At 41.7% G+C, this 16,174-nt stretch overlaps 3 protein-coding genes across 5 annotated transcripts in view; 1 reads left to right on the forward strand and 2 right to left on the reverse strand.

Annotated features, from left to right (window-relative positions):
- Nucleotides 1-6,580, reverse strand: part of stx1a (syntaxin 1A (brain)) — a 70,170-nt gene extending 63,590 nt beyond the window's left edge. Inside the window, exon 1 of one of the 3 annotated variants that reach the window (XM_036536198.1) lies at nucleotides 6,312-6,577. In XM_036536198.1, coding sequence (XP_036392091.1) covers nucleotides 6,312-6,341 — 30 coding nt within the window. In that variant the 5' untranslated portion in view covers nucleotides 6,342-6,577. Of the gene's footprint in view, nucleotides 1-6,311 lie in introns of all 3 variants that reach the window. The other 2 variants (XM_036536200.1, XM_036536199.1) reach the window with 2 other exon arrangements.
- Nucleotides 6,581-7,435: 855 nt separating this feature from the next.
- bud23 (BUD23 rRNA methyltransferase and ribosome maturation factor) lies at nucleotides 7,436-13,025 on the reverse strand. Its single transcript, XM_036537135.1, has 12 exons — nucleotides 12,509-13,025; nucleotides 12,264-12,301; nucleotides 11,954-12,049; nucleotides 11,669-11,751; nucleotides 11,322-11,418; nucleotides 11,127-11,223; nucleotides 10,751-10,801; nucleotides 10,496-10,581; nucleotides 10,024-10,069; nucleotides 9,871-9,932; nucleotides 9,064-9,153; nucleotides 7,436-8,041 (listed from the first exon to the last, which is right to left on the reverse strand). Exons 1-12 carry the CDS (start codon nucleotides 12,554-12,556, stop codon nucleotides 7,987-7,989), a joined length of 849 nt encoding a protein of 282 aa, XP_036393028.1. The 5' UTR covers nucleotides 12,557-13,025; the 3' UTR covers nucleotides 7,436-7,986.
- Nucleotides 13,026-13,570: 545 nt separating this feature from the next.
- Nucleotides 13,571-14,604, forward strand: LOC118783689 (dnaJ homolog subfamily C member 30, mitochondrial-like). The gene has a single exon (XM_036537641.1). The coding sequence runs from the start codon at nucleotides 13,678-13,680 to the stop codon at nucleotides 14,602-14,604; it is 927 nt and encodes a 308-aa protein (XP_036393534.1). The 5' UTR covers nucleotides 13,571-13,677.
- Nucleotides 14,605-16,174: the final 1,570 nt, after the last annotated feature.

Genomic DNA, 16,174 nt, shown 5'->3' on the forward strand with positions numbered 1-16,174 from the left:
TACCCTTCCATCCACACTGACACACAAGCAACAGGTTCACACTGAAAGATTCCATTAGATAAAAAGCATTTTCAACACCCATTGGTTATACTGTACACTGAATATCACTTTTACAAGGCAACCCACCGCCCACCCACAAAATGCACAGCAGCCTTGCATCAGAAACAAACCTTTTTCTGGAAGTATTTCCCTCTAATGTTTTAACCTTGTGTGCTGCATTACCAGCCTGGAGAATCATCATACACATAGTAATCTAATAGAATGCAGGGATGAATGGTTTCTACACTGCAAGCAGCAGGTGGCCATTGACACATAAACAATAACAAAACACAATGTAGCAGGGATGTTATTCATACCATTCACCTGGTTAATTAACTGCTTTTTAACATTACCGGTATTCACAGGTTTTTTTTTAACATGTCTGCATCTCAATTGATGCGTTCCAATTGATAGGATTTCAGATGATTTTAAAACGTCATCGTCCTTTCGGTGAAACAACCAGGTCATTGTTTTTTGGCACCTCTCAAGGGTAATTGATGTTGACAACACTTGTTATTTCAGAAGTCCCTATAGACCGCACGGTGACAAGTTGCTGACTTACTGGGTCCCAGCTGCCTCGTTGGCTGCGAGCCTGCAGTCTTCGACTTCTACCACCTCTGACAGTGAAGAGAGCACAGCTTTATTGCAGAACAATGAGTTTGTCCCAGCTCCCAGTGCCACACAGTAGACTTAATATAAGCCGCAGAGAGAGCAGGAGGGATGTGCACCTGTCTGTATCAGGCTTTCAGTGCTGGGACACACTGGTGTAACACTGTGCCTTTAATTGCCCCGAGACAAGCAAAGTGCTTCAGGTCGCAGTCACATCTCACAGGTTAAAATAAAAGGCAACTACTGTTAACCGTGCACTGAAACAGAGCTATCAAGGGAATTGCTGTCTGAAGAAAAAAGACTTGTCCTGTAACCATTACATAGCACTGAGAGGGCCATGACACAAAACTGAACAACACTGGCCTCTGCATGCTAAGGAGGAGAGAGGTGTGTGTCTGCAAAGAGGGACACAAAAGCTGAAAGGCATGTTGGTAAATATGAATGAAAGTGGATGTAACAGCTTCCCAGGCAATTGTGTTTCGGAAGGATGAAGACTTGACTTGTACAGCAATGATTTCCCAGCCAACCACAGGACGCTCACATGAATCTCAATTCCAGCAGCATTGTAGATCTCACGGGGTCAGGGAAATTACCTTCCATTTCCTTTCATGCGCCACACATTCACAAACAGCATGGCAACGATGCAAGTCCAAAGTCCACATACTGCTAATAATCCTGGTCGAATAAACTTAGCACAGCTGAAATCAGGCAAAGCTGTTGCCCCAGGTCTATAAAATGTTAAAAGAAACCCACATCAGTGTTGACATCATATCTAAGCAACTTGGACAAAAGTGATACTCATTGTTAAAAAAATAACCCTTAAATGATTAATTCTTGATGTCTTTAGTGTCACAGACTACAATATAGAATTGATTGTAATTAGTGCTGAACAAATCCTCACATTCAATTTATTTGGTTAACCCTTTTTTTTCTGATTGGGGGGGTGTATAATCAGCCAGATTACAATATAAGTGCAATATGAGCAGACAGAAGGCGTTGGATATTCATGTCACTGTCACATAATTTGCCAAGACAGACAAGTGTCTTTCGGAATATTGAAATACACGCGCAGCGATTTTCTGCTTCGTTAGTGCAATTCATACCGGAGCGTGCAGCTCGTCAAACGGGACGCAAGGGTGAGTGAATGGGAGAATCCGTTCCACACCTAGGGTTGACTCAACGCTGCCGTGAATATGAATCCTTCCCAGGCTGCACGCAGCAGTCCACAATACGTATGGACTCAGGCATTAAAATAAATGATGCATATCCCTGTGCACTGCGCGGTCATCTGCTACATTATGTTCTGGAAAAACATGAATTTCTGTTATGAATTATAATTCAATTATATGGAATATGCATTAAAAAGGTAGATCCACTCTTGAGACCGGTTCTGAAGCAGCAGTCCCGCCTTCCTGGAGCTCTGAGGATCTGTAAATCTACAGTGCCATGCTAATGTAACCAAGGCAAGGGTTTTTTTTCCTTTCAGCTGGAATGCCTCTGATCACTTAAAGACACAAATCAGACTGAGACACATATTCTCCAGAGTGTGTAATATGGGTGTTTATAGACAGGATTATTTAAGAAAAATACAAATGCTCTTACAAATTACACCAACTTTTTACCCCTGAGTTATTGTGAAAACTATACAACAACACACCAATTTATAGATTTTTTGACTAGACCTCTTCCTGTACATTTCAAGCTACTGTGTATCCAGCCACGGAATAACATACAAGTCATGTGTCTATAGTCTAGTGAACAGTGTCCCAAACACACTGTCCAGTTTGGGGCAGATCTGCAGCACTTAACGCCAGTGTTGCCCGCCATGTGGCCTCATGAGCCTCACCTCCAGCTCATCCTGCTGCTCTGATATTGATCATACAGAGTCCACATAAACGCAGTTAAAATGTTCAACGGACGCTGCTTAAAAACATTCTATAAGCAGTGCAACTATAGGCCAGTTCAGCATTTCACTGGCATAACCATTTAGAGTCTACACACCAAGATCAAACCAAAACTAGATATAACCATTTCAGGGGTCTCTAAACCCAATTTGTCAAAGCAACCATGACCGCACCAGATGAAAACACAGTCATGTGCCCTTGAAAGTGAAGAGTCTATTCTGTGCCAACTTAGCTCAGAGCAGCTCACCTTGATCCTCTGCTAAATATTTATTGGTAATCTGGAGAAACGCAGACAACAGCAATCTCAAAACATGGCGCTCAGCTACACCCCAAGCCCGACCTTGTCTTCAGAACTCGATTAAAATAATGTACACTGACACATTCTTACCATCACAGGTCATTCGCTCTACTTATTAATCCCATTAGTTAATGTCTAACTCCAGCCTGTGTGAGGGGTGACAGTGACACCACAGTGCTGTCCTTGCCTGGCCCGTCAGTCACACTGACTGTGGTTAGTGGACAGCCGCCATCTCTCGACACAGGGAGAGGACAGGAGGACCCAGTGGTGCCTCCCCATCCAAGACAGACGATTCAGATTATGCGTGTTAAAAAAGCCCCGATATGTGATCGTGAGGTTTAAGTGACGGAACCGGTAATGCGCAGGATTTCAAACGCGTCCAACGACAGCTGACAAACAGGACAGACTCATCACCATAATAGCTGCCATCAGGCAGAGCACACAGTCGAGCTCACCTGGCCGTATGCTGTACGACAGCTTCAATCCATGAAGCTGACAGCTTTAAAGCCTTAATGAACAAATGAAAATGAAATGGGATTGAGGCAGATGTTCAGCACATGGTGTTCAAGCCGCCATAATCTCCAAAACAAATACAGTAGCAACATAATGCTCTGCCACTACCCAGTGAACGATGTGCAATTTAACTCTCCTTCGCATAATAGCTTAATTTTATTTTTTGTTTGGGTTATGCCTTGAAGCTGACACTGGCACCCTAAATTTCTGGCTCAAGGCCTTCACCTGATCCTGTTTTCATATCATCTAATCTGCTGTTTCTCATAGCTGCGGCTGCTGGCATCGTGGGTGTGACAGCCATGTTCTTAAAGCAAGAACACATAAATAGCCAATAAGAGCAATAACAGAGACTGATACAGAGAGAGGAAAATCAAATATAATGGAGTGCATGGCATTGTTTGAAATGAAAACAAAAATCAACATTGTGTCTTGATCAAAGAATCAGAGAGCAGTGCTACAAGCAAACTCGTGTCTGAAAATTAAGTTTCCCACCAGCGTTTTCTCCCCTCATGTAAGGCCTCTATTACATCATCATTGTTGGGCAAATCCCTGAATACCATGTCTCTGTCAATTCAATGTGTGTTTCCAAATAATAAGGAGTGAGATATTAATGCTACATTCTGCCATGCATATGCTTGCATAAGCTTTCACCCACTGTAGCCTGGCTCACACCAGCCAGTGATGTGCCCTAATGTAAGCTGTCCTTTCTGTATATGTGTATCCCACTATATTTTTCTCATCTGCTTTCCAAACAAGCACCTATGCACACTGACTAATCCCGAAACCACTGTCCACACTTTTGCTTATCTGTATACAGAGGCTGTTGCTGTTTGGATGGCATGATATCATTCAGTTAGGTAAATCAGCCATAGAAGCAAGTCAGATGAAGGATAGCTTGATTTTAACCCTCACATCCACTCAAACTGTGATGAATTCTGTTTTTTCTTCCTTTTTATTTATATACTTGAATCCTCTGTCTCAGGTATGCATTTTCAAGGAAATGGAGGGAATGTTAAACAATTTTCCCCCATCAGCCTAGAGGAAGAAGCACACCCCACCTGCTCTTGCACAGGGCTGCTCTGATTGGTACACTGGGGGTCAGCGGGAGAGCTAATAGGCCAAGCTGAAATAGTCAATAGACCATGGAGCAGAAAATGAACAAAAGCTATTAGAGAAATAATTCAAATTGTCACTATAAAAATCAATGTGTGGCATGAAGTATTAACCCCGTATGACTATCCAGTTAAAATAAAATGAATAAGGAGTCCATGAAAGGCAGGGCTTGCCCCCTGAAAAGGATCAAGGTGCCAAACAGGTTACATCCAAAACACAGCTTTAATTAATTAGTGAAAATATATACTCATATATAATGTCCTTTGGACAACCGTGAATGGCAAGCTCTGCTAATCTCAGTACTGTTTCAGTGATCTGATGTGAAGTTTGGTGCAAATGTCACTGATAAAAAGGTCCAGGTCTCTCACTGTCTGACTGTTAAGAATTAGGTGACCTCAGGTGGGAAGCAATTAATGTGCAAAGACAACTAAAAAAAGGAGAAGGAAAAACATGATAAAAATAATTAACACTTCATCAACATGTCTTGGAAAGCTACAACTGAAGAGAAAATGGCTGCAGTACAAGCCATCAGACGACAGCTCCAGCGACAGAGGTAATTAAGACCACAGCTGGTCAAAACCAAGCGATCTCTATGGATTACCAGGGCCATAATTAGCAACCTATCTAAACTGGCATCCCCAACCCCCGCCCAGCAAGATTTCAATATGTCACCCTTTTAAAATTCAGAGTGTGAGTTTCTGATTAAATTTTATATTTATAGCCTATCCATCCCTCCTCCCAAATACACACACTGCCACACGTACCCACGAGGCACTTCATGTCTATGAACACTGGGAATGTATAAAATCAACTTCCATCTGGGCTATAAGACACTACTGCTAAAATACACCCAGAAAGAACAGTAAAGTACGGAGCTGTCAATGGGGAAGACGCGTCTTCCCAAGCGCGAGGATATGCTGAAACGAATCCCTGCCGAATCCATACAGAATACCACTACAGAACATATATACATCATGTTCTTATTAAAAATAAAGTTAACAAAATCAGATCAATCTTAATGATCTCAACTATTAGACGTCTTAATGCTAGCTGCCAAAACACAGTAACTGTATACTGCATGGAATCTATCCATTTATAGAATTATTTCTAAATCAATTGTTGCATATTTTAATGGTCGCCTGGTTTGTTTGAGTCCGGTCTCCAACCGCTCACCTCTCACAACCTCGTTTCGCACTGAATTGTCGACCGAGGAGAGCGCCTAATTATAATAGTCTGTTGTCTGAATGCAGACAACGCCTGAATAATCAACATATTATCAATCATCATTGTAGAACACAGACACCAAGGGCAAAACAACCAGTGGAAATATCTCGTTACAAAATGATGTTGCTACTCTTGCAGGTTGTCTCAACCAGAAGACGTCAGGACTGTCAAGGGCTTGATTAAATTAAAGTGCTGCACATGAAATAAATTAGATAGTCGTACCAAATCGTGTACAGCTACACCTCCAACCACGCACAAGATTTTTTTCCAGGAGCGTTTCCATATCCTATACTGAACTCCATATAAGTAATATACCGTAAACATTTGAACTCAAACGACAACAATTTTAAAGCAATATCTTTATAATATCTTAGACGAGATAATATTTAAATTGACCACAGTAGCAAGATTTTTAATAACTATTTTTTTCTGAAATAAACTGTGTAAGTACTGACGTATCCAACTGTTACACTGTGGCCAGTTGTTGCGTGTTCATTGACTATGCAATGCACGTTGTATTCCACGCTTGCTACATCTACAACAGAGGCCACTGCTTGCTTCTGTCGTCATCAAACTTGTTTAAATAAAAATAAGTAACGTAGGCTACTTACACTTCTGAGCTCGAGTGTGCGGTCTTTCATGATGTAAAACAATGGACTTCACAACCAGTTTCTTGGTACCTTCTCAAAGATGCTCCTGGAGTCTCTCGGCTCGATTTCTAACGCTTATTTCCTTTTCTTTTTCAAAGAGCAGCGGTAAGGGGCGGGGGCGCGCAAGGGGGTGTAGTGATGTCGAGTACGCGCATCGCTCCGTTTCATTGGGAGAGAACGTGATTTTCCTTTTTGTCAGAGGAAGGTGGCACCACTCACGGGTGGCACATAGAAAAGGTAAGGCGAGGCTACGCATGTTTAACCAATGAATTGCCGTCAACAATTGCATCGTCATTACTTACCAACATGCAGAAAACATTTTAATATATTACGTAACGGAGTGCTTTACAGACTAACATGTATAGCAACGTTAAAATATAACTCCTTCACGTTTTGTAAAATCATGTGAATTAAGTGACAGCTAAAACAGGTTGCACAAGATAACGCCCAACCGCGCTTTGTGATGTTAATGTGTGGGAAACCCTGATGTTTGCTTCGCTTGTACCATAGCGCCCTCTGTTGAAAATGACGGGAATGAGGAAGGTGCAGATATTCAATGCGTTTGCTCGCTAAATATGTGCGTCACTATCTATAACACACGCATTTTAAACCGCAATAACTACACTGAAAACCTTTTCAGTGATGTACTTAAGCACTGCGTGCAAGCATGAACACTGTATTTCTTTAACTGATATACATTATATATTGGCATGAATTATTCGATTCTTACTTTGGGAAATGCAGAGCCATTGTTATGAAATGGTCCATTGAATGCATTTTGGAAATCAGTACTTGATACTTAATGACACACAAAACAGTGGACACTGTACTAATTCTAGGTTAAACAGTTGGGCTGGGGTTTAAATGACATGATTTCACTGCTCTAGTGCAACCAACATTTTAAAATGGAGTTTTGAGAGATGAGTGCTACTCTGAGATATTACGCAGTTGGGAAGTAAGCCACCATACCATAGTAACCCGGTGTTCCTCCGAATACTTCACTCACATACCATTATTCTACTAAATGTCTATACATACGCGGGCACGCACACACACTATTGTATAAATATCTGATGGGAGGAAAAATATACTGCATTAACAATCCTATTTTGTATCTTAGCTCAGCTAAGAAGACAACTGTGTTAAACAAATAAATGGACAATGCTCAAACATAAACTGGTCTCTTTAAAATTAAACAGTAAACATGCATGTATGTATGTAAGATTCACTGAATGCAGCATTGTTGACTCACTCCAGTTGGCTTTGCTAATGCCACTATAATAAACAACCTTTACACAGAGTGAAGAACCCAAAACACACTAAGCTCAAAACAAAGGGAGCAACCTGCTACTTTAATACATTTGTTCACCTCAATAATAAAGGCATCTTTTCCTTCTGAGGGAAAAAAGCCAACGTGTCTGCACTTTGATCAATGGGCAGAAAATGTAGCTTCAAAGTCCTCTTGTAAGTCTGGTTCTTTTACAGGAGCCGTTTCATTTTGTGCCAGGCCAACTGCAGCAGCACGGATTACATGAGGCATCTGTCAGGAACCGTGTTGCCTCGGCATGCTGTCAGAAGGCGTCTGGAGGTGCAGTCCGTGAATCCAGCCAAGCGCAACACAAGGCTGATTTGGAGGTCAGAAGTGTGGCTTCCTCTGCCGCCCGGTGTACTTTGTGTCGGCTCGGACCTCCCTGAAACACAGGAAATGGGGCCGCTCAGATGGGGGACTTTCAGATACGGACTAAAAGTGCTTTTCACAGCTTACAAGGGAGAACATCTGTGGTTGTATAAAACATGATTTTTCTTTTACTGATCCTTTACATTACATTCATTTAGCACACACTCTTACCCAGAGTGACTTCCAGCACAAAAGAGAAGTGTATCCTTTGAAGTTGAATGAGCATAAGTGTCAGACCAGGCTAACAACACTCCCAGACCAGTGAGTGTGAGCATAACACTATTCAAATCCTACCACAAGTTAACATGTGGCTAGACAAGGGAAACCAAATAGACTACCATACATCACAGTCACTACATCCTCACCTAATCCACTAATCCTTAACTACACAAAGCAACTACACAAAGCAACCAGTTTGCGCTAGAGCTTAATCCTAAATTTAACTGTTGCATTATTAATCTAGTTGTATGATATAGTATGATGACTTCTACATTCCATTAGAAGTCATCATAAAAATCAAATATGTAAATATTACTCAAAATGTATTTGTAAATCCCGTCACTTCACAGTACACTGTGCTCACTACAGACATAACAGTCCATTTTCAAATACCCATTTCACTAGCAGGTTTCCACTGCCTTGAAGTTGATATTACCAGTGGTTTGGCTAAGATTTGTTTAAGAGGACAGTTCAGGTAAGAAGGATATTTCAAGGGGCCTTTGTTAGCATTCAGTTAAACCTTCTGGCTGATGACAAGTTTCTCATCTGACAAAAGATCTGTATACATTTGTGGATGGACCTAGATCTATATATCTAGACAAAAATATCTACGTGTGCACTGTCTGCTATGAACTGATAGCCTTGAACAAGCAAAAATTACATATCTGAGCTATTCGATCCTTGTCACTGACTGACTGTGTTGACAGGACCAATTTTGAGAGTCGGTGGCTTAAAGAGCACTGGAAACTGTGCTGGACTGTGCCTGAGAGGCCCTGGTCTAACTTCCATTCATTAAAACACTGTAAAGGCTACTACCGGCCCTGTCGTCGTCTTCTCTCCTTCTTCTCCAGGATCCAGTCCTTACTCTTTTTCACCGATTTCCCCTTCAAATTTTTGAAGCGAGACCTTTGGGGAAAGAGGAGAAATATGAAAAAGTTCACCCTTTGAAGTCAGATACTTAGCTCCGCTCCCTCACTGAAAGCACACATTAAGCAAGGCTCCGCTTTTCTGTCAGAGGGAGGAAAAAGTGCAGGGCAGCATCTACAGCCAAGCAGTACGACGGCCCTCTGTCTTTCTCGGTCTCTTAGGTCCGTCAGAGCAAGGATGTGCAGCCTTGCTCTGCTCAGTAAGAGTATGAGACCTGACACCCATTCTCCCCAAAGGAAACATCAGCAAATGTTATTATGTACCTGGTTATTATGTACCTGCATAACCACGCACATAATTCCCCAATTCAGGAAATGAGAAGATACGCAAGTTCTGACTTCCTGCTGCAAGTCATTATTTCTTATGATCTCTCCTTCTTACCACGGTAAAGGTGAGACACAATTTATACATTCATAACATTTTAGGTGAATTATACTTTAAAAGAAACCAGCAATCTACCAGCAATTGTGATAACATAAATTCAAATACAATCAAAAAGATTTCAGATATGCACTAATGTACTAGAAATTTTCACTAAAAGGCTGCTTTTTTGACATTTTGATTTGTTTGTTTTGTGTACAGACATAAATTTACAGACATTTTAATAATAAGTGTTCTGTGCATCAACCTGGACAAATATGGTCACAAACCAAGCTGGGAAGAGCAGTAAAAAAGACAGTAATGAGCTGACTTTACCTCTGTCCAGTGAATTGGACTTGATTGGAAACACCTCTGTCCGCTGTCTCAGAGCCCAATCCCTTCAATGGAAGAGACATCATCATTACAGTGTGGCACAGACAAACACACAAATCCTAAACTCTGAAACCCTTCGTTAGAACAAGGAAGTACCTTGGGGAGTACTCCTGACACTCCAGCAAAGAGGCAGAGGAAGAACCTAGGCCAGACAGAAAAACAGCAAGTGTCAGTTTTTAAGAGGAACATATTCTGATGATAATGCAACTGAAAAGATACAGACTAAAGATCAGTTATATTCTTCAATTACTCATTTTTCTCACAAAGGAGTGTAACGTTTAATTCTTAATGTTTCAGTTTTACAAATCCTGTGGTCCACTTAATATTCCTGGATTTTTACAGAACCTGTTCTTGTTAAGTGCTTTGTTCAAGAGCTGAATTAATATTAGAACCCATGACACTAAGACCCACAGTCCAATGCTATAAAAACAAAACAATATTATGCCATACAGCTCCTAGCCTGTCCCACAGTTCCTGCTCACCGTTCAGATTTAAACACTGTTAAGAAGCTTTTCGGCAACAACACAAACCCGCCATTGAGATGGAGACAAAGAAGGGAAGAACTCACTTTTTGGCTTTGGTGCTGTTTGGGTAGTCCACCACCATGCCGCCAGTGAAGCCAGCCTTCATGGCCTGAGCTGTGATCAGCTCAAGCTAGCAGAGGCAGAAGAGCACAACAGTGTTGGAACATGTTATGCTTGTTAATCTCTTGTGATCTGTGTTTTGACTGAAATATTGTGTACATGTAAAAATTGAGAGAACTGTCACTATTTCACATACCACTGGTGCTGTACACCCAGTGCCCACACCCATCACTCCTCACCTGTTCAGAGTTTTCTGGATATATCTGAAAAACAGCACGGGCTCCCCGAGCCTAAGCAAATGAAAAGCAAGCACTCAAAATCAAAATTAAATCAACAGACCATAACCAAATGAAATGAATAAACAATCCATAAGTACAGAGAAGGTAAAAGTTCACTTGCAAATATTGCCTGTGATTTGCATAGCAAAGGCACATATCCACTGTGCCTTACTCAGTAAGATTAAGTATCTTAATAATAATGAAACCTGAGGAGTTCTGGTCACAAGACTAATTCCCTGACTACTGTACTGCACTGCTGTGGTCAACAGAACTGCTCCTGGCCAGGACTGGACACCCACTGTGAGCCCAATTTTGTCAATGAGTCTCCAAAACTTACCAGTGAGGAATAGAGTGTGCTGAAAAAGGTGTAGAGCCTCTTAGGGGGACTGTGTGACTTTTTGTCAGCATTACACAGCCACTGCAGCGCAGAAATACTGTGTGAAACACAGGCAACACTCATGACCATCTCTTTCATTGACATAATTTACATGCAAGCTCTTGTGCATGGTGAGACAGGTAGGACAGTGCTTGCCTTATACAGCCATCAAAGGTCCCCGGCCTAAAAGGCATCCCCTGGCCCATGTCACCCAACAGCAGGTCTCCGTCTACTTCTCTGTCTAGGGCTACATCTGATTGAGAAAAGCAACACAAACGTTATGGATCACAAGCCCTATATTAACACATACATAAAACATAGTACATGTCCCTTACATGTCAGAGGATGAACTAAGTTCATGTTCTTAATGAGGCACAAAAACACCACCCCATACCCTAGCCAGATCGTTCAACTTTTTAAACTACCGACAATGGAGCCAAATAACTGTTCAGTTCATAATGATTATGACACTTAAGTGGTATCAGGAGCTGGGGGTTACTCACCCAACATGGCAGTGCTGATGTCCACTCCCACCCAGTAATGTCCCTCCTCAGACAGATAATCTCCACTCAACCCTGAGCCACACCTGTATGCGGAAGTGTCACACAGCACAAGAGCATTGAAGAGAGAGAAATGAAAAACAGCTCTGCCATACAAGAAATGTACCATTTCTCGCTTCCATATATGCAAAGGTCATATTTCTGGGGTTTTCTGGTGCCTGCCCGCAACCCATCTTCACAGCTCCCACCAGACATTGAAAGTTTAGTAAGACGGTGAGAGGAGCCTACCCCACGTCTAGCAAGAAACAAGGCTGGTCCTCCGGCAAGTTCAGCAGCTCCACTGCTCTTTCAGACATCTGACTCTGGATCTCAATCATACGCGAGCTGTAACAATGGACAAGGAGTGATGGGGACATATCGTAATGAAAGGTGGATAAATGATGTTGTCACGGTGGAGCTCAAATCCTCAAAGCAATCTCAACACTGCCAAGCAGGCTGTATTGCGTAGGTATTAAAATCATTAACATAAAAAGCATATGATTAAATCTCATTGGTAGTGTGGAGAATGTTTTTAAAACGCGCAGAAACTCATACACACTTCTGAGAGTACTTCCTGGCTTCTTCGTCGTTGTAAAACTGTGGGAGGAAAAAAAGTCGGTGAGTTGCAGTTATTTTAAAAAATAACGACATCATGAGCTAACTCAATAAACTGCTAGTTAGGTTACTATGCTAAGTAGTAGCCTATAAACACTGTGCTTTCGACATCATTTCAACAGGCAGGACAGCAAGCCTGTTACTATACGCATATGTTGGCTAGGCAGATTTGCTAGGTTAGCTACTTACCACCTCTGGCGGTGCCATGTGTTCGGGTCTACGACAACTCGAAGACATTTTGTTTGTTTTAGAAAGGTTACTATATGAAACGTTTCGATGTCACCAAAAAGTAATCCTGACGCTGTTTATTGTGTTTTCCAGTTGTCTGTACTACGCACCTACATTAGCACACAACCCCACATGTTTCAACTCGGCAACGTCATATGTACGCGACGGTGAAATGTGATTTAATTTAAAGAAAAAGTACTGTGGCTAGCTAAGTATCTTACGTTAGCGAACAGGATAGCAATTAGTAAAACATTTTAGAATCGGGCGCGTTTGAGTTTCTGCAAACGTAAGAGAGCTGACTTCATTCTTTGATCTTCCAGAGTTACCACTGAGTAGGCTACCTAGTTACATGGGTTAAGAATACAAATAAAGTCACAGATAACTTTATAGCTTGGCCTTCCGTTGATTTTGCAGTAAAGTAGCCAGCTAATTTATTGCAGATAGTAAGAATGTAACGCGCGACTGTGAGTGTGTTATTCGACTACCGAGTTGGCTAAATAAATTATTTTTGCGAAGGCAAAATATTAGGGCAACACTCTCCTGCATGGTATTAGGTCATAAGGCAGCGACTTCACGATGTTCGGTGAGCATGTTTCTGATTGGACGCTTTTTTCAGACACGCCGGATGTTGATTGCGTTTATGGTCAACTCTTTCCTTCCCTGCAAGTATGGCGGAGGTCAGCTGGAGAGTTGGCAAGGCGGCAGACAGACTCAGAGTTCTGAAAAGCCGGGCTAATAACACATTCTCTGGAACTGAATATAAACAACCAAAAGAAGCGGATCTGTCTGTAGCATTATTTAATGGATGCATGGTATGTACAAAGGTCCGGCACAAGGACGTGCACGCTCGAGGAGATGGCTGTAGATGTCAGCTGTCCCTGCATGACAGGGTCACTCGGAGAAGATCTGGTGAATATGGAAACTGTAAGGAAGATGTTAGACAGAAGCCCTTAGCAGAGAGAAGCTGTAACGGAACAGTTAGCGGTATCGTTTTATCCAATGCGGAGTTTTCGCGACTTTTGTCGAGTAGTTCTAATACGGACTTGCTTTTATGGGAAGTTCAATGTAAGCACAGTAAATGTGCACAAAAGATCCAGAAGGTATTTGGTATCGAGTCCTCGAGCGGTCACATGTGGTCTTTCGATTGTCAAAAAGTATCAGCCTTTTCAACGCGTGGAAACTCCGAAACACTTGACTGGCATGGCAATCAGAAACTACCGGTGACTGAAGGACGGGTCCCTAACAGCGTCTTTTCCCTACCGTTTGACACCTCTTCACAGTTACGCATTCGTAGTAGTGTAGCGCCATATCGGAAGAATCATGGCTTTTTGACAGCTACCATCAACGATACAACCAATATGACATATCACCAGCAGCAGAGAGGATTTTGCATTGTACTAAATCGATCTGAAAAGCAATGGGATATCTGTGTTCAGCCTGGATTTCCTCAGGTATTGACATTTTCCAGGGCATACAGCTGGAAAGACAGGAACAACAGCTCAAAGGCACCTCCACTCTACAGAAGCAGAACGGCTTATTATGACATCCTTAAGGTATCCCCAAGCGCCACGCAAGCCCAGATAAAGACGGCGTACTATAAACAGTCATTTATATATCATCCGGACAAGAATCCTGGCAACGAAGAGGCCACGCAGCGCTTCTCAGAAATCAGCGAGGCTTATACGGTTTTGGGCAGCATCGCTCTAAGGAGGAAGTATGATCGGGGCATCTTGAGTCAGTCTGATGTACAGGGAGCTGGAAGACCCTCTGCTAAGGAAACGCAAACTCCGAGCAGCTCCACAGCCCAGCAGCAGAAGAGGCCGCGCCACTCACACGCCACGGGTATGGGTGGGAAGAAGGTGTTCGATTTTGACGCCTTCTATCAGGCTCACTACGGCCAGCAGCTCCAGCGAGAGCAGGAGCTTCGCTTGCGGAAGGAGCAGCTGCAGGAAAAGCAGCAGGCTGATTTCGACAAGTGGAAAATGGGAAAGTTGACTGAGTTTTCAGTAGGGTTGCTGTTCGTCTTGGCGGCGTTTGTCTGGACAAGTCTGAAATGAGGACTGTGGAATCTGAAGTGTTTGACCGCTGAGTGTCGGACCAAATCACACTGAAGACTCGCATATTTGCACAGTTAAAACTGATGAATTGTTCGATCTCTATAGACACATCATTTATATGTATTGTGTTGGATTATTCAAATGAATCACTGCGTAGTTATGTACATGGCAGTCCAAAGAAAAGTCATAATTAATATTCAAATATGGCAACCGATCTAGTTTACTACCTCTCACAATAGTACTACAGTATGTATATATTACAGATCACCGTTTTCATGTGTTAAAACCTAGCAGGTGAAACTTAAATTTGTAGTTTAAAAGTTAAAATGGAGCAGTTACAATTGTACAAGTAATAACAAGCACCTGTGCACTGATCTAGGATCAGCTAACACTATTTATAATGTGATGGAAAAACTTGAATTGATCGAGGACCATTGTTTAGCGGGATTATCTTCTTCCTCGAAGGTTAAGGCACACTAGTGACATCTAGTGGAATTTTACAGTTCTTTCACAGCCTTAATTTTCTTAGCAGCTGGATGTTCGTTGGATGTTCATTGTAATTATGAACAGAATTTCTTATCATGGACCTGGGTTACTCTCGATGACAGGAGATTAAAGGGGAACTACCTTCATTTAGTCTTTAGGACTATGTACTGCTCCAAAGAAACTGGGTGGAAATGTGAGTTCATAACAGTAACACTGGAGATTGCCCTAGTGCTCAGAGACCTGAATGAGTTTTTTGTTTGTTTGTTTAAATTGTAGCTTTTTCCTGCTTGCTTGATTGAGTTTATCCACAGTCACTATATTAGAGAATATAAAAGTAGTAAATATTAACTACAGTATTCTGAGTAACAGTCCAGGTTGTTTTATTCATGTGTGTCAGATGAAATCAATATGAATGAATATTTGTATTTTTCAGTAGAACAGAAAAGTAGAGCTTTTCCCTCATATGTGTCCAGCATATTTAGGAATAACTTCATCAGAACTACAAAGAAACTTGAAGCAACACATTGTCCAAAGAGCTCCATTCACTCCCTATGTTTATGTCAGACATTTTGGCCACAAAATGGCATCCCTATTAGGAACTAGCCAAAATCTTATCTAACACAAGGACTTCAGCCTGAAAGCTTAAAAGACAAATGGGTACACTCACTAGGTTATGTACATATGTTGTTATCAGGATAACAATATACAGCCCAGAGTCAACTGGATATGAAGTACTGCTTTATCTCAGATTGTGAAGTAGCTTTGGATTCTTCCCCAGAGCTACTTTTGGACCCTTGTTATACTTTAATGGCCAGTTTAAGGGGAAAAAAACAAGCCACAAGGATCTCGGGATCTCGTTCTCTTCTGGAGTGAAAGCATCCCTAAACAAGTAGTGTTCTAAAGGAGTGAACACTAAGGTAAATGAAAACTGTTGAGACCAATGAAGTTGGTAAAATTAATCAAAGTAATTAACAGACACATTGGAAGTTGAATGTCTTGCAAAAACAGCATACTAAAAATGACTTAAAACTCTTAATAAAGGAACACTCACAATTTACCAGAGTTTGCCATGTAGCAGCTACAT

Source organism: Megalops cyprinoides, chromosome 9 (genome assembly GCF_013368585.1).
Source record: "Megalops cyprinoides isolate fMegCyp1 chromosome 9, fMegCyp1.pri, whole genome shotgun sequence".
In the NCBI taxonomy this organism is placed as follows: domain Eukaryota; kingdom Metazoa; phylum Chordata; class Actinopteri; order Elopiformes; family Megalopidae; genus Megalops; species Megalops cyprinoides.